Source organism: Sminthopsis crassicaudata, chromosome 2 (assembly GCF_048593235.1).
Source record: "Sminthopsis crassicaudata isolate SCR6 chromosome 2, ASM4859323v1, whole genome shotgun sequence".
Lineage (NCBI taxonomy): Eukaryota > Metazoa > Chordata > Mammalia > Dasyuromorphia > Dasyuridae > Sminthopsis > Sminthopsis crassicaudata.
Window position 1 is genome coordinate 157,525,355 of NC_133618.1, and position 23,830 is coordinate 157,549,184.

Genomic DNA, 23,830 nt, shown 5'->3' on the forward strand with positions numbered 1-23,830 from the left:
TCACTGATTTCTCTCTGAGATGACCTTCATTTATGTATACACATCTGGGAGTTATCCATTATTTGTATGGTGTCTCCTCCATTAGAATGTGAGTTCCTTCTCAGGAAAGACTTTTTGTCCCTTTCTTTGTACCTTTAGTACTTAATGTGGTACTTGTAAGTTTAATGAATGTTTTTTGACTGACTGATCATGAAAGCAGATAAAATCTGCAAGTAAACACAAGAAAGGATTTATGAACAGAAACATGATGTATACTTATCTTTATAAGAAAAAAGACAGGCAAGAACACAGAAAAGTGAGATTTTTTTAAAGCTGTCAAGAGTTTAATTTCACCATATCCCTCATTAACTGTACATATATTTATGAGCACTTAAGACAAATATTTAAGCTATCCAGAGGGATGAAGACAAATAAGTCTAGATAATTTAAATGTAAATAATGTACAATGGAGAATTTTGATGCTTATTTAAAAAATAAAGATCTTATTCAGACAAACCTACACTAAACTGATTGGCATTTGATTCAGTCTAGTGCCCTCTGATTGTGGTTCCCCCTTTTCCACAGCTAGATCCAGAAACTCATAGTCTTGGAATATCACAGCTAGCTCTTACTACTATCTCTTAGATTGAGAACTTGTACCACTGCCCTGTTATGGCTGTGATGTCTAGGTAGGAAGTACGGGGATGGGGCATGTGTTGTACCAATGCATAGCTTCTACTCCTGAGTATATAACACTTCCATGTTCTTGTCTCTACTAACCTTTCTTTTTGAAACTGGCAATTCGATCTCCCCCATATTTTTTTATTCATTCCTCCTGACTCAGTGGTTGAAATAGGGCAGTTGGAATATACCTTGCTCCCAAATAACACTTCCAAACTCTGCCTACCAGCATCATTCAGTATCCAAGTCTCCTCCTTTGAGGTTTACTCAATCCTTATCTACTATCCACTCAAAAATCCAGTGGCCACTGTCAACCAATCTTTAGGATACTCCCCTGCTTTCTTCAAGGATGTCAGTGAGGGGGCGGAGCCAAGATGGCGGAGAAGATATACGCGATTTTGTGAGCTCCCTTCTTCCCTCATTACCAATTAGTTAAATCAGCCTCAAAAATAACACTGGACTGATAAAAACCACAAGGACTGGAAGCACGGATGCAGGGATGCAGGGCTGGTTTAATATTAGGAAAACTATTAGTATAATTGGCCATATTAATAATCAAATTAATAAAAACCATATGATCATCTCAATAGATGCAGAAAAAGCATTTGATAAAATCCAACATCCATTCCTACTAAAAACGCTTTAGAATATAGGAATAAATGGACTATTCCTTAGAATAATCAGGAGCATATATTTACGACCCTCAGTAAGCATAATATGTAATGGAGATAAACTGGAACCTTTTCCAGAAAGATCAGGAGTGAAACAAGGTTGCCCACTATCACCATTACTATTCAATATAGTACTAGAAACGCTAGCCTCGGCAATAAGAGCCGAGAAAGAGATTCAAGGAATTAGAGTAGGAAATGAGTAAATCAAACTATCACTCTTTGCAGATGACATGATGGTATACTTAGAGAACCCCAAAGACTCTGCTAAAAAGCTATCAGAAATAATTCAGAATTTTAGCAAAGTTGCAGGATACAAAATAAATCCACATAAATCCTCAGCATTTTTATATACCACCAACAAAATGCAACAGCAAGAGATACAAAGAGAAATTCTATTTCAAACAAATGTTGAGAGTATAAAATATTTGGGAATCCATCTACCAAAGAATAGTCAGGAATCATATGAGAAAAATTACAAAACGTTTGCCACAAAAATAAAGTCAGATTTAAATAATTGGAAAGATATTCAGTGCTCCTGGATAGGCCGAGCAAATGTAATAAAGATGACAATACTCCCCAAACTAATCTATTTATTTAGTGCTATACCAATTAGACTCCCAAGAAACTACTTTAATGACCTAGAAAAAATAACAACAAAATTCATATGGAAGAATAAAAGGTCGAGAATTGCAAGGGAATTAATAAAAAAAAAAAATCAGATGAAGGTGGTCTAGGTGTACCTGATCTAAAGCTATATTATATAGCAGCAGTCACCAAAACCATTTGGTATTGGCTAAGAAATAAACCAGTCGATCAGTGGAACAGATTGGATACAAAGGACAAAAAAGAGTACATCTATAGCAATCTAGTCTTTGACAAACCCAAGGATACCAACATTAGGGATAAAAATTCATTATTTGGAAAAAACTGTTGGGAAAACTGGAAATTAGTATGGCAGAAATTAGATATGGATCCACACTTAACACCATATACCAAGATAAGATCAAAATGGGTCAATGATTTAGGCATAAAGAATGAGATCATAAATAGTTTAGAGGAACAGAGAATAGTCTACCTCTCAGACCTGTGGAAAAGGAAAGAATTTATGACCAAAGGAGAACTAGAGATCATTATTGATCACAAAATAGAACAATTTGATTACAAAGTTTCTGTACAAACAATACTAATGTAAATAAGATTAGAAGGGAAGTAACAAATTGGGAAAATATTTTTACAGTTAAAGGTTCTGATAAAGGTCTTATTTCCAAAATATATAGAGAACTGACCCTAATTTATAAGAAATCTAACCATTCTCCAATTTTTAAATGGTCAAAGGATATGAACAGACAATTCTCAGATGATGATATTGAAATTATATCCACTCATATGAAAGAGTGTTCCAAATCACTACTGATCAGAGAAATGCAAATTAAAACAACTCTGAGATACCACTAAACACCTGTCAGATTGGCTAAGATGACAGGAACAAATAATGATGAATGTTGGAAGGGATGTGGGAAACCTGGGACACTAATACATTGTTGGTGGAGTTGTGAAAGAATCCAACCATTCTGGAGAGTAATTTGGAACTATGCTCAAAAAGTTATCAAACTGTGCATACCCTTTGATCCAGCATTGCTGCTATTGGGCTTATATCCCAAAGAAATACTGAGGAGGGAAAAGGTACTTGTATGTGCCAAAATGTTCGTGGCAGCTCTTTTCGTAGTGGCCAGAAACTGGAAGATGAATGGATGTCCATAAATTGGGGAATGGCTGGGTAAATTATGGTATATGAAGGTTATGGAATATTATTGCTCTGTAAGAAATGACCAGCAGGAGGAATACAGAGAGGCTTGGAGAGACTTACATCAACTGATGCTGTGTGAAATGAATAGAACTAGAAGATCGCTGTACACTTCAATGTTGTATGAAGATGTATTCTGATGGAGGTGGATATCTTCAACATGGAGAAGATCCAACTCACTTCCAGTTGACCAATGATGGATAGACAAAACTACACCCAGAGAAGGAACACTGGGAAGTGAATATAAACTGTCAGAATTACTGTCTATCTACCCAGGTTACTTATACCTTCGGAATCTAATATTTAATGTACAACAAGAAAATGGTATTTACACACATGTATTGTATCTTGGTTATATTGTAACACATGTAAAATTTATAGGATTGCCTGTCATCAGGGGGAGGGGAGGGAGGGGATAATTTGGAAAAATGAATACAAGTGATAATGTTATAAAAAAATTACTCATGCATATATAATGTCAAAAATTTTTATAAATAAATAAAATTTAAACAAAAAAAAAAAAAAAAAAAAAAAGAATGTCAGTGCTTGGCTCCTAGTCTTTCCTCTCCAAATCCTGCCCTTATACTATGGGACTTCAATATACATACTGTTATTTTCTCAAACACCTTAACTTCCTAGATCCTCAACTTATTTGTTTCCCATGACATTCCTCTACCCTACATCATTTATACCCTTAATCTTGCCATCAGCCACAAATATACCTCCCAGACACATCCTTCACATAAACAAACTATGAAATTCACTTATTTGATCAGTTGTTATCATTCCTATCTCTGTCTCTCTGCATTGCAACATCAAAACCTCTTCTTTATCTTCACCAGGACCTCCCATCCATCCACCCCTCAGCTCTTCCCCAGACCATCATCCCTACATTAACTATGCTTTTCTTTCTTTCTCTAGCTCGACTTCTTGGTAAACCAGTTCAAGTCTATACTGTATCCTTCTCTTGATTCCCTAGCCTCCTTAATCTACTGCCAACCTTGTCCTACCAAACTCCACACTGATTATTCCCACTATCCACTGCTTTATTCTTACTCATGTGCTATTGAATAAAGCTAGAGAAAAATCACAAACACTGTTCAGATTGGGTCTACTGCAAATTAATAATATATTATCTTAACAGAACACTCGGTGCAGATGATTCTTTTATTAACTCACTATCCCACTTATGACAGAAGTTCTTTCAAATGTTTTCACCCCTCCCCCAAACCTCGAGCCTTACCTTCGTGTCAAGGCCAACCTCTTCTACGTGAACAAAAGATCCTTGTCTTAAAAGACCCTTCTGCCATCCCTATTTTGTTATCTTCCATTGTTTCCTATCTACTACCTACTTCTCCACTGCTTATAAACATTATTCTGTCTCCCTCTTCAAAAAAACAAAAAACAAAAAACTTGCTTAATCCATCTATCCCCACTATCTCTTCTACCTTTTATGATGAAATAAAATGATAATGCCCTTAGAAATTCATCTAAAATAAATGTCTCAACTTCCTTTTTTCTCACTTCTGAACTTAATACAATCTATCTTCCGACTTCATTATTCAACCAAAATTTCTCCCTCCAAAGTTCTCAATGATCATTTAGCTGGCAAATCTAATGGCCTTTTCTCAAGCCTCATCACTTTTTGATCTCTCTGCAACTCTGATATGGCCAATCATCCTCTTTTCCTTTATATTCTCTTCTCTCTAGGTTTTTGTGATACTGTCTATGTCATGGTTCTTCTCTTGCTTTTCTAACTGCTCCTCAGTCTTCTGTGCTTTATTTCAATCCTGCCATGCTGCCACTAACCAAGCTGATTCCCTTAAGTTCTGTCCTGGACCTTCTTCTCTTCTTCCTCTACACAATATTACTCAATAATTTTATTTTATCAGCTCCCATGGATTCAGTTATCATTTCTATGCCGATGATTTTCAAATCTACTTATACATAGTTGTTTGCAAGTTTTCTCCCATATTAGACTGTGAGCTCCTTGAGATCAAGGATTATCTTCTGCCTTTTTTATTATGCTCAAAATGCAGCACAGTGTTTGGTACCTATTACATGGTTAATAAATATTTATGGACTGATTTGCAGAAGGCAATCCATCTCCTGACCCTGAGCATTTCAACTGGCTGTCCATTGTGTTCAAAATTCTTTCCCTTCTTAAACCTATCCCCTGGTTTCCCTGGCTTCCTTTAAGTCCTAACTAAAATCCTACCTTCTACAGAAAGTCTTTCCAAATCCATGTTAATTCAAGGTGTCTTGTCTCTTTTGCTTATTTCCAATATATCCCTGTCTAGATCTTATTTATACATAATCGTTTGCAAGTTGTTTCCCTCATCAGACTGTGAGATCTTGGAGAACAAGTACTTGTATAACGTGTTTCTTTGTGTTTAGTGCAACTATTTAATACAATGCCAGCCACATAGAAGGTATTAATGAATGCAATTGATTGCTTGACTTTTTTTTAGCTTTGTGAAACTCAAGCTCATATGATTATATCAATGGATGTAGAAAAAAAAGCCTTTGATAAAATACACCTATTCCTATTAAAACACTAGAATGCATAGCAATTGATGAAGTCTTTCTTTAAATGATATGTAGTATTTATCTAAAACCAAGAACAAGTATTATCTATAATGGGGATAAACCTGAAGCCTTCCCAATAAGATCAATTGTACCAAAAATGTTATCTATATCAGACAAGAAAAAAAAATGAAAGAATAAAAATAAGCAACAAAGAAACAAAACTATTACTCTTTCCAGATGATATGATGGTATATTTAAAGAATCCTAGAGAATCATCTTAAATGCTAGTGGAAACCATGAGCAACTTCAGAAAAGTTGCAGGCTATAAAATAAACCCAAATAAATCATCAACATATCTATGTACTACCAATAAAACCTAGCAGCAAAAGATAGAGAAATTTCATTTAAAGTAACTACAAACAAATACCTGGGAGTTTACCTGTAAGAAAAAGCCAGGGACAATACACAATTAGAAAACATTTTTCACACAAATAAAAAAGATTTAAATAATTAAATAATATTAATTGTTCATGGATGGGCCAAGCCAATATAATAAAAATTATAATCCTACCTAAGTTAATTTATTCAGTGCCATAACAATGAAACTAAAAAATAATTAAATTCATCTAGAACAAAAGGCCAAAAGTATTAGAATCAATGAAAAGAAAAATGTTAAGTAAGGTGGTTTAATAGTTCCAAATTTCAAACCATTACAAAGCAGTAATATAAACAGTCTAATAATAGTGTCTAAGAAACAGAGTGGTGTATCAGTGAAATAAATTCTATCCACAATAAACAGTAGTAAATAACCACAGTAATCTACTGCTTGATAAACCCAAAGATCTAAGTTTTGGGAGTAAACATTATTTACAAACATTGTTGGGAAAACTGGAAAGCATATTGCAAAAGCTAGGATAGACTCAACATAATACACTGTACACTAAGGTACAGTCAAAATAAATAAATGATTTAGACATAAAAGGCGACATTATGAGTAAATTTGGGTATCACAAAAAAACATGCCTATTACCTTTATGGATAAGAGAAGAGTTTAGGATCCACACAGAAACAGAGAGGATTACAGAAAGTTAAAAAAAGATAATTTTGATTACATAAAATTAAAAAGCCTGGGCATAAACAAAACTAATACAGTCAAAATTAAAATGATAACTAACAGGAAAAGGGAAAAATAGCAAGTTTTAATGTTTTATTTCTCAAATATATAGGGAACTGAGTCAAATTTATAAAAAATAAGAGTCATTCCCCAGTTGATAAATGGTCAAAGGACATGAACAGGTAGTCTTCAAAAGAAATCAAAGTTTATTGATAGTCACCTGAAACAATGCTCTAAATCATTACTGATTAGAGGAATGCAAATTAAAACAACTCTAAGACACAACCCCATAACAATCAGATCATCTAACATGATACAAAAGGAAAATGACGGACACTATGGAATAATTGGGAAACTAACTCTTGGTGAAGTTATAAACTGGTTCAACCATTCTGGAGAACAAAATAGAACCATATCCAAAGGACTAAAAAAGTTACATATGTTCTTTGACTCAGCAATATCACTACTAGGTCTGTATCCCAAAGAGATCAAAGGAAAAAGGACCTATCTGTATAAAAGTATATATAATTACATCCAGCCATTCTGGAGAGAAATTTGGAGCTATACTCAAAAAGTTGTCAAACTGTGCATACCCTTTGACCCAGCAGTGTTACTACTGGGCTTATATCCCAAAGGGATTTTAAAGAAGGGAAAGGGACCTGTATGTGCAAGAATGCTTGTGGCAGCCCTCTTTGTAGTGGCTAGAAACTAGAAACTAAGTGGATGCCCATCAATTGGAGAATGGCTGAATAAATTGTGGTATATGAATATTATGGAATATTATTGTTCTGTAAGAAATGACCAACAGGATGATTTCAGAAAGGCCTGGAGAGACTTATATGAACTGATGCTGAGTGAAATGAGCAGGACCAGGAGATCGTTGTTTACTTCAACAACAATACTATATGATGATCAATTCTGATGGATGTGGCCATTTTCAGCAATGCGATGAACCAAATCAGTTCCAATAGAATAGTAATAACTGAACCAGCTACACCCAGCAAAAGAACACTGGGAGATGACTATAAACCACTACATAGAATTCCCCATCCCTCTATTTTTGTCGGCCTGCATTTTGGATTTCCTTCATAGGCTAATTGTACACTATTTCAAAGTCCTATTCTTTTTGTACAGCAAAACAACTGTTTGGTCATGTATACATATATTGTATTTAATTTATAATTTAACATATTTAACATGTATTGGTCAATCTGGCATCTGGGGGCGGGGAAGGAGGGGAAAAATTGGAACAAAAGGTTTGGCAATTGTCAATATTGTAAAATTACCCATGTATATATCTGGTAAATAAAAACTATTAAGAAAAAAAATTTTTTAAGTATATATAGCAACTCTATTTGTGGTGGCAAATTATTGAAAAACAAGAGGATGCCAATCAATAGGAGAATGCCTGAACAAGTGTGGTATGTAATTGTGATGGAATTACCAAACTATAAACAAGACGAGCAGAATGTTTTCAGAAAAACCTGAAAAGACTTATATGAACAGATTCAAAGTGAAATAAGCAGAACTAGGAAAACATCATACACAGCACTAGCAACATCCTAAAGATGATCAAATCTGAAAGACTTAAATTGCTCTGATCAATACAATTATCCAAGACAATTCCAAAGAACCCATGATGAAAAATACTATCCCCTAGAGAATAAATTGATAAACTCTAAATACAGATTGAAACATTTTCATATACTTTATTTTTACTGTTTTATTTATTAGCATGGCTAATATAGAAATTTGTTTTGCAGGATTTCAAAAAAAATAAAATGCTTTGCAAACTTTACAAAAAAAAGTAAAGTTAGTTTTCTTTGATTTCTGCTAAACTAGTGTAAATCCTAAATATTGGGTAAACAAACAGATTATTCCCCTTGCTTAGGGTCCTGCTTTTGTAAGCAAGTACTAAAATAAATGCATGCCTTATTATTTATAATTTTAGTTTTTTTAAAAAAAACATATCAGAAACAAGGATCTCTCTCTCTCTAAATGGATAAATATAGATATAGAGATATATTTCCATATATCAACATAAAAGTATTTCTTCACATTTTTAGGGGGGTTAAAAATGCCTGGTTTTTTTTTGTTCATCACTAAGCATGAATTCTTAAGATCTATAGAGTTCCTCCCATCCTTACTGTTTGGCAAAAAGCTGAGTCATAGTTAAAGTGACCATCTACATAATTTCCTCCTTCCACATTGGACCTGGGTAGATAGTAACATTTGTTTACATATTCTAGTCCCAAAATTGCTACAATTGGCCTTTGACTACATTAGCTTCACACAGATCTAAATCTCAGAAAACAGGACAATCTGACAAAAATCTGAAAGCCCAAGTAAGGAAGCAAGATTCTTTTCTATAAATAAGGGAAAATCAAGATACTGACTTTTTGCCAACATGAAATTTGAGGATCTAACTTCTCCTAGATGTTACTATTTATGCTATGGTTTCAAAGCCTGTAGATTCCTCATAAATCTAGGAAAACATCCCAAATTAGGATTACTCTTTGGTTCTTCAGCAATTGTGTTTCTAACCAACTGATTCCAAGAATCACTTTATTACAGCAACATTTCATTATACAGATCTGTTCTCCAATAGACCAAGTTCTAGGCCTGGGTCACTTTCCATTTTTTGGTAAGGCTATAGATTTACCAAAAAAGACAATTTAGGAAGCATTTGTTGCTAAGTGTCAATAAGTACCCCCCCATTCTAATTCAATAATCAAAATTTCGTTTTTATCCTTTAATCCCAGTGTCCAAGTTCTCCTAATTACTACTCTAAAGATAAGTAAGATAAAATCATTTCATTTAGGATTATAATCTAATCTATCATATGTAACCTATTCACAAATAATAATGCAAGTATTAGAAATACCACATGAGAGATATAAACTAATAAGAGAGTTCAGAAAAGAAGAGATATTACTTCCGATTTCCTACACAAGTCCAAGTGAGCTACTCATCTCCTTGGATGATTTACAATTTCTTGCCTCTGAACTTTTGACTCCCAGTCAAGAACATCCTAGTCCCTCATCCTTTAATGTTTAGCTCAAATAAAATCTTCCTTAAAGTTTTCCTAATGATCTCCACCAGAAATATACTTTTATTTCTTGAAATTTTAAAAAGTTCTTTATATCATTTATAGCATTATTTACTCTATGCCTTGGAGGGTAGCTATTTGTGTTTATGTCTAATCTCATATATTTGAACATAAGCCTCTTGTGTAAAAGTATTGTATCATATTTATTAACTTATTTTTCCACAGAATTATAGAATCATATACATTTGTTATAGAGTCTTATGTATATTCTTTTTCTGTTAGTATTGAATTGAATTTGTAAGATTTTATTCTATGCCTTGAAGATAGTCATTTCTAGATTGAGATCATTTTCTACTTAATATGAATGTCCAATTGAGTCCAAAATTTAACCAATTCAGTATAATCTGTACTATAAGAAATTATTTAGTGGATAGACAGCCAGCTTTAAAAACCACGAAGACTGGAGTTCAAGTCCTGCCTCTAAAGCATACTGGCTCCATGATCCTCAGAAAGTCCCAAAACCTCTCAGGTAATTTTCTAGGACTTTAAATGGCAGAGAAACTACAGATTTGTGTTGGTCAAAGGAATTTTTTCTACACCAGTGAAATCAAAGATCTAGTCTTTATCCTTAAAGATGATGCAAATTATTTTAATTAAGCATATTTAATTTAAAAATTAAATATGTATCCAAGTTGAAAAGTTGAAATAAGAATTTCTTAAAATGTTAATTTGGCTCAACTTTTATTTTAACTCAGAATTATAAGATTAAAAAATTACTCAGAAAATTTTAGAGAAAATACTCTTAAATATAAATAAAAACTACTCTATTTTAAAGGATGTTAATACCTATGTGTTGCTCCAACACAAGTAAACCTACAATAACCTGCTTCCAGTTTCTGAAAAAAGTTAATGGCAATATATATAAGAAATCAATCAATAAGTATTTATGTTAAGTACTGAGCTAAATATTAAGAGATATACAAAGATGAAAAATACAAAAACAAATTTTGTGCAAGGTAAAAATTTAAGATTGTAAATATAAAAACATCTTAAGTGTTATTGACACCACAATACCTAGAATGGGTGAAAAAGAATAAAATGATTTGGATTTAAAATATGTTGATTATTTCATGGTCAAATGCCAAAAAGGAAAACCTGCTCAATGATTCAGGAGTCCAATACTACATATCCTATTTTGTATACATCTAATGGAATATAATTCATTTGTCATTAAAGGCCTTTTTGGATAGGTCAAGGTTGCTGGAGTTCATTGCTTTGTATCTTATAGTTTAAAGAATGCTCCAAATTCAATGTTTTTAACTTTTTAATCTATAGGAGAAGAAAAAAAAAACTTCCTATAAACTGAGATTAATGCCTGCTAATGCACTGAAGAAAGAAAAACTGAAACCTTCCTTCTACTATAAAAACAAAATAGTGTGGCCTCTGTTTCTTTTCTGATAAGAGTCTTAAATACCAAACAGTTAACTGCATAATAACATTTACTGGCAGCCAGGCAGCCTGCTTAGCAGATATATAAAGCAGGTAAAAGGAGAAAAAGTTAATTTCTTGGCTGAATGATTCCATCGGTAGCTATAGGGCAAACTAGAAAGTCTTTTAGTAAAGTAGCAGTTGATTCTTCTATCAATCTGCAGCACACATACTCTTCCAAGGAATGCATTAAATATGAAAATCATATCCCGTTATCATCTGTTTCCAGCTTTCAGCCCAGTAAGCTTTTCTTAATGAATGCTGTAGCCTAAGGGACAAGCATGCTGTTGGCTTTTCTGAATAATGGAGTGATGGTACCATTTTTGCTTATTACAATATCGACTAGCTGAGGGGGTTTCACATATAGTCACAAGTGACTACTCTTGCCAGCATGCTCCAAGTTATTACAAGATGTTTTTAGACATTTCATCTAAAAGAGCTTTACTGCTTTTAGTGAAGAAAACATCTATGGTCTTGAACTGTATCATTTATATGGAGATAGGAAGAAGGATTAGAAGCCTGCATTACAGCAGATATATAGCAGAATATATTTAAGTATTCCTTGTCAATCTTTTTGTCTGTTGCTTAGATATGCAATCATTTTTTTCACTTCTGTGAAAAAGGTCAAAATGCACAAAATTAGAAATACAAAACAAGAATCAAAACAGCACATTTTGTTTATTCTTCATTTAGAACACAGTACAGTTTATAAAAATCACTTTTTCCTAGAAAACCAAAAGGTAAACCAAAAGACACTTAGATTTCCATTCTTTGATTTTTGTTCTTTATATTTCAGACTTGTTTTTAGTAAATCAAACAAGAATTGAAAGCAATAATTCCAACATTAAAATTATTTCATGTGATTTAATCAAAATGTGTTTTTATAACAAAATTACCTTAAATAAAATCTTGATCTTAATTAATTATTAGCTCTTTAAAATTTATTAGCTCTTAGAATAAAATGTATTTATTTTAACTTCTTAAGTACCTTTTCATCATTGTCTTGGTGTATGTCTTTCACTCCCAAGTTATTTGTTACTGATAGATGTATCTTCTTGATTTGAGCCTTATATTCCATCTAAACACAAATAAAGCCAATACTAAAAATCATGATATGAACAATAATTTCACCAATTAATTACTGTGCATAATAAGTAACAAAGTAGAAAATGAGAAGTGATTTTTGTGACTTAGAAATTTATGTCTCAGAAAATTAAAGACATCAAATAATATGAAAGATACCAAAAATCCATGGGACCACAGATTCTATAGAAGTTATCTATTACAATATCCTTATTTTACAGACAAAGGACCCATTTTATAAAATTTTGCATGTTTTTCTACACCAAAAAAAAAGTTTACTGAGTCTTCTGTCATCAATTATCAAGGCACGTAAAGCCTTGAAATAAGCAGCAACTAGTTGATAAATTTCTTTGGAGATGATATTAAAAAACTTAAGGCTGTCTTTTCATTAAATATGACTTTGTATAAAATGAAAAAATCAATCCTGTCCATATTCTATGATGCTTTATTAATGTTTGATACTATATATACAAAATTATACGGTCATTAATTTAACCACAAACAATTTATATTATTTTGCAATGAACTAGAAGAAATATAAATTTGCTAATATCACAAATAGCATCAGAAATGTATCTTCATTGATACATTTCTATTTGAAGTGAAATAATCTGACTTTTGCTTAACAACTAAGCAAAAATAAACATTACTTCAGTATATCATTAATTAAAACCTTATTAATATATTATAATATATAGTAGTATATATTATATATAAAATACTATATAGTATTATATATTGTTATATATAATACTATATTTATAATAACATAAATAAATTAATTAAAACATGATTCAAGACAGTGATCTATCATATATACATACCAGAACATTTAAAAATTTTTATCATGCTACATTACAATACAAAACATATCTGTTAAATAACAAAGTTTTAACTCAGATCTTAATCTAATAAAAGACAAAATCTGTACCTTATTTTAAAATATAAAATAGGTAATAATGTCTGAAATACACTTAATTTCTTAAAATATTTTAACTCTAAATTTCATTTTTGTCCCATTATGTGTAATGGTTTTTAAAAATTTACATAATGCTAAGAATATTTTTTAAAAGGATGGTTTGAAATGAATACCATTTTTATGTCCTAAAATAATTACAAATGATTCTTTTAAATGAGTTGAGAGGAAGAAGATAATGAAAAAAGCAAACAAGAAATCTATCCCTTTAAATGGAGAAACTATGCCTTCAAACTTACTACTTAATTTTCTTAGCCCTTAAAGTTAAAAATAAACATTATGTATAAACTTAAAAGAAAAGTATCATTAAAATAAAAACATTAACAACAAATATATGTTTAGTTGGTCAAAAGAGAAATTCTTTTCTACTTCCATACAGAAAATTTTACCTTGCCTACGTCCTGTAAACTTAATAATGACCATTCACATTTTACAAACCTTACCTCCACACTGGAATTGAGCCAGTGTTTTACCATTCTTTGTTCATCCATTTCTGAGTAGTAATTGCCAAAAACGATGCCTGTTCTCAATAGACACAAGTGTTTTATTCAACTCCTTCTCCCTACTAAATGTGAATTGATAGCAACATAAAGACTTGGGGGAAAAAAAAAGATAAAAAAATCACATGTAAAAGTCTAGTCAGGATTGATGTCAATGCATTTGAAAGACTTATTGAACAGTAGGCACTTTCTTCTAAATTGACACTGTAAATAGAAATTGTACATTTTGAAATCAGAATAATTGATATAAAATGTGTTTTTTTTTTACCCTGAGGAATAAAACTCCTCTAAAAATCCTTTACTCTTTCCTAGCCTCATGATTTGCATATACAATAGAAGCAGTTGAATAATAAGGATAAAAAACCCTTTCTGACACATATTGGCTGCATGAACTTAGGGAAGTTGCTTAACTTCAGGGTCGTGGTCACCTGTATGACTATTGTTAGGCAGCAGAGCAGTTGTAGATCTGTATTGTTAGAAGCAATTTTATCACTGAATTTCTCACACCAGTGATATTATAAGTTCAAAGACAGGAAACACAGGGAGAGACAGAAACACAGACAAAGAGAGCATATTCCAAGTCTTTTTAAGCTATTAAAATTTGTATTTCAGAACAAATTCTCAGTAACAGAAAAATCACCACATTGTTACTCACTGGATTATATAATATTTGGATTTATATTTCTACATGTATAAATTTAAATAACCATTCAAAAGTATGTCCCCATTTCAGCTAGTAATATTATTTTTACAAATTAACTAATGAATATATATTTATATGTTATACAGAATATAATCTACACTAAATACTTGACAACAATCCTTCTAAAACCTTTTCTACTCAAAAATTTAGCACTGGATGAAATTACAGGGACTACATTCTTATTTACCTAAATTTCGAAGACTATCTCAAATTTTCTTAACTTCTCCATTCAAGTTTTATTAATTTTACTTTCATAACATCTTAATGGCACGTTTTACTCTCACCTTATAAAGCAACCTACTCTATTTCCTTTCCTTCCAAAATATCTCCTTCAGACCATATTCCTTACTATTAACTCTCACTACTTTAAGTACCAAATTACTTCTGTCTATATAGTATTTTCTGATTCAAAACAACTGCATATATAATCTCTTAGATCTCACTTTGAAAACATAGCTATTAAAACCCAGGATATTAAACTGACCCCAAAAATAGCATTAACTTTTATGTTATCCTTATGTTAACTTTTTAGCTTGCACATGTTTGATACAAAGTCTGAATATGGGAAGACTTTTCTACTGTATTCATGATTTACTATGGAAAAATAGATTGATACAGCACAACATAAAGGACATATACATAAACTTAAATGTCTAGCAATTCTTTTGTTTCTTAGACTAATATAAAATAGCTTTTTTGAGGCAATGCTTTTCTAAAGGCTAACAAGAGATTTTACTTCTGAAAGAATCATTAGTATTATCTTGCCCAGTATTGATAATTTTATTTCATCGCAACTATATCCTCAGCATCTAGCATTGTATCTAGCACATAATAAGTGTTAGTATTTAATGAATGTTTAACTATTAAATCTTTTTTTATTTATTTACTCTGTGCTAAGTATTGTCCTTCATTTCCTTCATCTTATCTGTCTCTTTTCTGTAAATATGTCTACCATCATCCAGTAGTGCACAACTGAATTTAAGAGTCAGGAAGATCTGAATTCAAATCCTACTTCAGACATCTGAAATCTGATCCTAAGCAAATCACTTAAATTCTTAGCTTCCTCATTTGTCAAATGAGTAAATGGGAATACATGGTTTCTAAACTCCTTTGAATCTCTAGATGATCCTTATGATCTCAGAATTCATTCTATTTTTGCTTCCTCAGATTCATAGTTCATATCAATTCTCAGTAATCACCAAATTGTTGTTCAATGTATCTATTAATATTTGCATGTTTCATCATTTATAAAATCTGATACCTACTGAATATGTCTCTTCAGCTAATTAGTCCTGTCATATTGATCATACTTTCCAAATTAACTGAATATATCATTAAGAGGTATAAAAGTACTTTCAAAATTTGGATACACAATTTTATAATTACATGGAGAAGAATCACATTGATTTCATTTTCTTTATATTGCAGTTGTACATATTGGCAACTTGATAGACCAATTTTTAAATTAAAAACACATTTACCAAGTACCTATTATGTACAAGGAACTACTGTAGGCATTAAGGGATGAATGAGACAGAGGCCCTATAATCAAGAATCTAGTCTGAAAGAGAAAAAGGCAAGTTCACAATATAACAAAGTACACTTAAATGTTTAAGAGAAGTACAAAGAAAATATTTTATCTTCAAAAGTCATTAGTAAAACGCTCTGTAGCTATGGCTAAGAAATTAGGAAATCTTTTTAAAAAGCCACTCTCAAAAAAAAATTACTCCAGTTTCTTTCCATCTGAAGCATTTGATAAAGGCTAAATGTCAGCTATTGCTCACAAGTTTGCATATATAACCAGTACTCATAATAAAGGGCAACATTAGAGACATTGAAGTCATGATTAAAAATGTCAAGATTATATCCTCTGGAGATTCACTTATTTCCCACATTTTTTATGTTCTTGAAAAGCAGATATATAACCACTTGTGAAAAATATTTCTTCTTACAGACTCAAAAAAGTACACAGAGTATAACTAAGTTATTTTATCACACTATTTTAATAGCTCTATAACAGTTTTCTAATTTATCATCTGACTGGAAAACAATAATTCATACTAAACAGAACTCTGGAAGTTCCAATAATTTCCCATGTAGAACTTCGCCTATTTAAGTGTTTCAAAAACCTAATAGTGGAATCTTCTTTTTGACGAAAGGTAGGTAGAGTGCCAAGCCTGGAGTCAATGATATGAGTTCAAATCCAGACTCAGATACTTAGTAGCAGTCACTTCACCTTATTTGTCTCAGTTTTCTCATCTGTAAAATGTGCTGGAGAAGGAAATGACAAACTACTTTAGTATCTTTAATAAGAAAATCCCAAATGGGGTCATGAAGAGCCAGACCCAACTGAATTACAAATCTAATTTAAATCTTTTTCACTGACATTTTTGGTGGAACCTGTTAAGGGACAGATCAATTCTCTGAGAGCCTCCACAGCTGTGGATCATAACATCTAAAGGAGCTGCAAGGCATCCTTTTTGACATAGGTGCTGCGGACTAGGAATGAGATTAGAGGCAGAGGGAAAAGGAGGGAGGCCAGACAACGCAACAGTCTCTCAGTCAGAGAAGTCAGAGAACAGCAACTGCCTCTCAGTCTCGTTGTATCACCCTCTCATAAAAGGAGATTCATTCTGGGTTGGATCTCCAGCAGTCAATGTCAGGTGGCTCCCGTGTATTCCAACAGAAACCCAAATAGGTGCTCCTTTATCCATATAACAAAATAAATTTTCATATATTTGAAGGCAGAGTAACACAGTGCATTAAACAGTGGATTTGGAATCAAGAAATTCTGAGTTTTAAGCTGGTCTCAGAAGCTTATTTCTTATGTGATGATCCTGAAAAACTCAATTAACTATCATCAGCCTCCATTTCCTCCTCTGAAAAGTGTGGATAATAATAGTACTTACTTCACAGGATTGTTGTGAATATAAAGATAAAATACATAAAGTTCTCTGCAAAACTATCTATCTATATCTCTATATGTATGCATATACATATATATGTATATTATATAAATACATATAACATATATATAGTGAATCATTATTATTATACAAAACCTAAAATGATGATTATGCAACATTACACAAGTGAAGAACTTTTAAAAATTAAATTTTGAGCATTCCTAAATATTTATTTGTGGAGAAACCTGGCTTTTAGCTAGAATTTTCAACATTTACACCAAAGTGAGGCCACAGTTATGTACAACAGAGTTTCTAAATTTTTCCACTTGGGGCAACTAGGTAGCACAGTGGACAGAGCACCAGCCCTGAGGTCAGGAGGACGTGAGTTCAAATCTGGCTTCAGACACTTAATACTTCCTGGGTGTGTGACCCTGGGCAAGTCACTTGACCCCAATTGCTTCAGGGGGAAAAAAAAAGTGTGTATCACCCCTAGAAATGTTTACACAACCTCAGATAAATAGGTATATGGAATAGAAATCAGAATAAGAAATAAATTTACTGATAATACATCATAATTTCATGACACATTCAGTTATGTAATCCCATGTGGGATTACAACTCATTAAATTGTTAAATTCTTAAATTAGAAGCTTTGATATAGAGACATTAATTCTCTTTTACAGCTTCAATTTAGAATAATTCATGAAAATAATATCACTAAAGATTATTGCAAAACAATATATCTAAGACTAGCACTAGAACCAGCATTTCAAAACTCAGTTCTATGCTGCTTCTATTATACCATATCTTCTTTACTTAAATCTAATTTCCTAACCCCAAAGACACTTAAAAAAAAAAAAAAAAAAAAAAAAAGAGCATCAAGGAGTACTCTCTTATAGTTCCTATATATTGTATACTACTACTATTCAGAAGCCCACATGACTTATAAAGTAGCGGAAGAAAAGCCTAGAATAATCATAAGCTTGCAATGCCCAAATCAATTACTCAAGTTAAAAGGAATCCTGAACCACAAAGTTAAGAAAAAGAGACAAATTTGTTAAGATCAGTTGTTTCCCTCTTCTAACCTTTACTATCAAAACCAATTTGTTCTATTATTGGAACAAAAAATTATAAAAACAATGGTAAGAACATTCATGGAAGACTGTCAAAAAAGAAATTCTACTTACCATACATATTAGAAGCAAAATAAATTAAGTCTATGTTCAATTCAGTTTAATAAATGTTTCTTGTAGATGGCTGTAATGTTAGGCTTCTTAGTTCAGGTTTGATGCCGAGATGAAAAGAGGCATTTAAAAGTCACTGAATAGATTTTTTTTTATTCTAACATATAAAGGGCATGCAAGTAGGGTACAATGACACTTTGTTTCTCTGGACCCAGCCCCTCTCTTTTCCACATGGTAACTCATCTGTTTGGAGTAGGATCTTGGTGAAGGACATATTGACTCAAGAAACTTCAGAAACCTTTCAACTTTAAAGGGTTGAGACTCACACAAAGTTGGAAATTTTTATTAACTGTATATGGCCAGGGAGCTGCATCAAAGAAGCTGGCTCCCAAAAACAGCTTCAATTCCTATTAGGAAAATCTAATATTGTCAAAGAAAGGAAAAGGAGGGGCCTATGCCTACCCCATGTTGTGGATGGGGGCAAAAGAAATATAGGAAAATATTAATCTTATCATAGTGTTTATTAAACATCTACTATGTCACAGACACTATGGTTGGCGTTAGGACCATAAAGACAAAAATTAAAACTGTCCCTGCCCTCAAAGAGCATTCTACTTGGAGAAAAAATATGTTAATAGGTAAGTACATGAAAATTAGATGCAAAGTAAATAAAAGGCAACCAGAAAAGGACAAGTCAGGAAAAGACTTCTTTAAAAAGAGGGCATTAAGACAAGATGATATGAGAGGGACAACACTAAAGATCTATGAAAAAAGTAGGAAATGTGATGTATACAAGTAACAGAAAATAAGGGAATTTGGTTAGAGTTTAAAGTAAGAAGTTGTGTATAATCAACCTAGAAAGATAAAATTAGTAAAACTGTGAAGGTCCTTATTCTGTGGGGAAATTACTTTACTATTTATACCAAGTTTTATGTGAAGAGAAAATTGTCTAATTCTAATGCTTACAATAGGCATCAGGCTGACCTTAGAGATACTACAGAGAAGGAAGATATTTATATACTAAGATTCCACACAAGACTAATTTTGGATCTGCTCAAAACCTGTTTGGGGGTTCTTCAAATTAAATGTTTATACTTGCCATGCTGATATATTTCAAGCAACTTCACCTGGGACTGGGAATAGTTCATTTATGGAAATTGCCTACGAGTAGTTTGGGTGCTGGTACCTGCTCTAAAATCTGCAAAATATAAGACTTACAGAAGATAAGAGGAAAAATGTATACTTTATCTAGTTCTCCTTTATGCCAAATGATCTAATATAATTCTTTATATATTTTTTCAGGTTTTGGGGTTTGTTCTTGACCTGCAATTATGGTGTCAGAAGTGGGACCCCTAATGATTATCCCAAGCCATGGAAACCTTCAGTTTGACTATGGAAGCTGAGTAAGACTCTACATTCTCAAGATTGACCTTAGGGAGGTAGAATTGACCAATACTAGATGAAATCAGACTTGGTGAATGCTCTGGGTTCAAATCAAACACAGCCAAGGACCAGGATTAGGACTGGGGACTCCAGGCATCCAGTAATTCAAAGAGCTGTTTGGCTTTAACTCAGGGAAGGACTTAGTGAAGTTAGAATTAACCAAGTTGTAATTTGGAACTATGCCCAAAGAGCTATGCATACCTTTTGCAGTGCCAATACTGTGGATCACTTTATCAGATGTTTGTATAATTGACTGAACAACTCTGATGAGCTATTTGCCCAAAATTAATTCTATACAAAGACAACCCTAAATTAGTAAGAATAAACAGTGAAATGGGCTTTGATTGGGACTTTCATTTCCAAAGTTTTTTGGTGTACACAAGGTCATATTTACCTTGCAGATTTTTGAAGGGGAACATCCACTCAGCCACCAAGACTGCTACAAATACTAGCAGAAAGTGAGCTTAGAAAGGTAAAGTCTCATACCTGAAAAAGCTCTCAGCTATTTCAAAGAGAATGAATGAATGAGCAAAGACTTACTCTCACTGATCTTTGATTATACTTTCAATGTGAGAAAAAAAGGAAAAAGTACTGCAAGATACATTTTCTCTCTGCCTTTAAAGCCCTGGCCAGGATGCAATTGCAGAGATAATAAACAGATAAAGAAAAAAATCTTTTTTCTGGTTCATCAAATTTTATGGCATTATAAACTAGAGATTAAATTTGTAATTGAAATGCAATATTTTTATTGTAAATTTTCAAATTGTTGTTTTAAGGTTTTTGTAATTGCTGAAATATTTTAATGGATAGTTGGGAGGCTTATAGCTTGGATTAAGATTATGGACAAAGGGCATGTGGCTTTATTACTCTTTCCCTTCCATGGAGAGTGAAGTATAGTCGTTTTTCAGTCATGTCCAATTCTTCATGACTCATTTGAAGTTTTCTTGGCAAGGATACCAGAGTGATTGCTATTTTCTTATCCATATCATTTTACAGATGAGAAACTGATGCAAAGAAGGTAAATTGACTTGCCAAGAATCACCTAGCTAGTGTCTGAACTTTGAATTCTGGAAGAGTAGTTTTTCTTTTCTTAGCCTGTTGCTCTATCCATTGCATCAGTCACTCTGAGAGAGTATGAAAGATGCATTGTTTTAGTAGTAAGTTACTTCACCAACTGGAGGATAAACAGAACAAGAGCATTTCATTCAACAGATTTTAATTGTTTATGTAAATTAGTAGCAACCTCCTAAATTGAAACAGACAATGCAACTCAAAAAGCAAAAGTTTACCAATTAATTGATTTTGTATAAGAAAATCTGTACAAGAAAGATTCATTAAAATATTAGACTAGAACATGAGGAAAATATGAAATGGATTTTATAAAAGTGGCAAAGATAAAGTGAAATAAATAATGTATCAATGTAACAATACAGTTCTGAAGTTTTTAGGGCTTTAATCAAAGTCCAGTGGAGGGGAGAACCACAAAGAAGCTTTAAACAAATAGAAATAAGAAGAAAATGGGTAGAATCTTAAGAAACATTGAGTCCCTTTGCATTCACAGTGTGAATGGAAAGTAATAATAGTAAGGGTTAAGAGTTTTAAAGAGATTTGAGGAAGTTTTTGATCCTACTAAGATAATAAAAATATGAGGGGCAGCTAGGTGGCGCAGTGGATAGAGCACCAGCCTTGAATTCAGGAGGACTAGAGTTCAAATATGCTCTCAGACACTTAACAGTTCCTAGCTGTGTGACCCTGGGCAAGTCACTTAACCCCAGCCTCAGGGAGAAAAAAAAAAGATAATAAAAATATGAAAAACTTTTTGGATGGATGTTTGTTAGCAATTTCAGGTAGACAATAGTTGTATTTATCAAATAGAAAATATAGAAATTAATTTAATCATGGAATTGAGTTGTTTATTGTTGTTGTTTAGAATTAGAATGGAATGGATAAGATAATTTTCTATAAGAAGACTCAGAAAAATATTCAATTTAATTGACGTTGACTGGGAAAAATGTTTTGAAATCCTTAATACAGTTTATGTTACTATTAGACTTCTAATATTTCTCTTATTGTAACTTTTAGAAAGTTATGCCTGAGAAGTCACATGAATCTGAAAAATAATACCCAGAGGGTGATAAAATTGTATCATCAAAATTTAATTTTCTTTTTTAAACCTGATACTGTTAATTATGAATTAAGCTGTTAAAGAATGTGATCATATTTTTAAAAAATTGTTAAGTATTTACTTGATTATATTTTACTTTAAAATGGATAAAGTTTGGGGGCACTTTCTATTTGGGCAAGGTCATAGGATTTTATCACCCTTGCTCATAGTATGTTGTGATATTCTAGAATAATTAAGAGGTTTGATCAGAAACTGAGACCTCTCACAGTTGAAGTAAGAGGGTTTACAAATTTCTGTAAAAAGGAATGATTCTTATTTGACTGGCTGGTTGGCCATCACTTAGGAAAATTAGAAAAATGTATTTAGAAAAGTACTTATATTAGATTTTGAATCGTTTTAGTATCCACAGACCTTTAAATTTAAGCATTTTATTTTTGCCTATGTTAATAGCCCTCCTTAAAGGAATTCTATCAATTTTTAAACACTATTCTCACAACTAAAGAGCTGGGTAAAAATCTCAAAGGATGTTCACTAAAATAATCCAAGTCAATGCTGTATTCCTCACTAGTTATTTTATCAGACAGTATTGATAAGTACAGCCTTTTAATACATCTCATATCTGGTAGTATTAAACCTGCTTTCTTTACAATTTTTCCCCATGGTCCTTTGATATTCTTGAATTTTTGTTCTTCTAAATTAATTCTATTATCACCTTTTTTTTTAGCTCAATAAAACTTTTTCGGTAATTTAACTGAGGTAACTTTTGATAAAAATATTAGGTAGAATTATCATTTTTATTATAATGGTTTTTCCCACTCATGCACAATTAAAATTTTTTCAATTATTCAAATCTTACTTTATTTTTATAAAGTATTATAGGTTCCTAATTTGATGATGTTCTTATAGCTCTATTGTTAGTAGGGTTAATTTTTCTTTTTTTCTTTTGGAAAATGACTTTTAACATTTTTTAATTAAAGTTTTTTATTTTCAAAATATATTCATGGATAATTTTGAACATTCACCCTTATAAAATACTGTGTTTTAAATTTTTTTCTTCCCTATCCCCCACCCCCTTCCCTAGAAGGCAAGTAATTCAATATATGTTAAATATGTGCAATTTATATATGTGTGTGTGTTTCCACAAATATGCTATGCAAGAAAAATCAAATCAAAAAGGAAAAGAATGAGAAAGAAAACAAAATGCAAGCAAACAACCACAAAAAGAGTGAAAATTCTGTGATCCACATTCAGTTCCCACAGTCTTCTCTCTGGGTACAGAAGGCTCTCTTCATCACAAGACCATTGGAACTGGTCTGAATTATATCAGTGTTGAAGAAAGCCATATCCATCAGAATTGATCATCATATAATCATGCTGTTGCCATGTATAATAATCTCCTGGTTCTGCTCATTTCACTCAGCATCAGTTCATGTAAATCTCCCCAGGCTTCCCTAAAATCATCCTGCTGATCATTTCTTACAGAACAATAATATTCCATAACACTCATATACCACCATATACCACTTATTCAGCCATTCTCTAACTGATGGGCATCAACTCAGTTTCCACTTCTTGCCACTACAAAAAGGGCTACC

General features: G+C 32.2%; 1 protein-coding gene across 4 annotated transcripts in view; it reads right to left on the bottom strand.

Moving 5' to 3' along the window:
- KIZ (kizuna centrosomal protein) overlaps positions 1–23,830 on the bottom strand; it is a 213,162-nt gene that overhangs the window by 160,202 nt on the left and 29,130 nt on the right. The window contains exons 1-2 of one of the 4 annotated variants that reach the window (XM_074287742.1): positions 13,818–13,991; positions 12,304–12,393 (exon numbers count right to left, since the gene is read on the bottom strand). The exons of 2 other annotated variants lie outside the window; for them this stretch is intronic. In XM_074287742.1, the coding sequence (XP_074143843.1) occupies positions 12,304–12,393; positions 13,818–13,865 (138 nt within the window). In that variant the 5' untranslated portion in view covers positions 13,866–13,991. Of the gene's footprint in view, positions 1–12,303; positions 12,394–13,817; positions 13,992–23,830 lie in introns of those variants that run through there. One more of the 4 variants, XM_074287740.1, reaches the window with a different exon arrangement.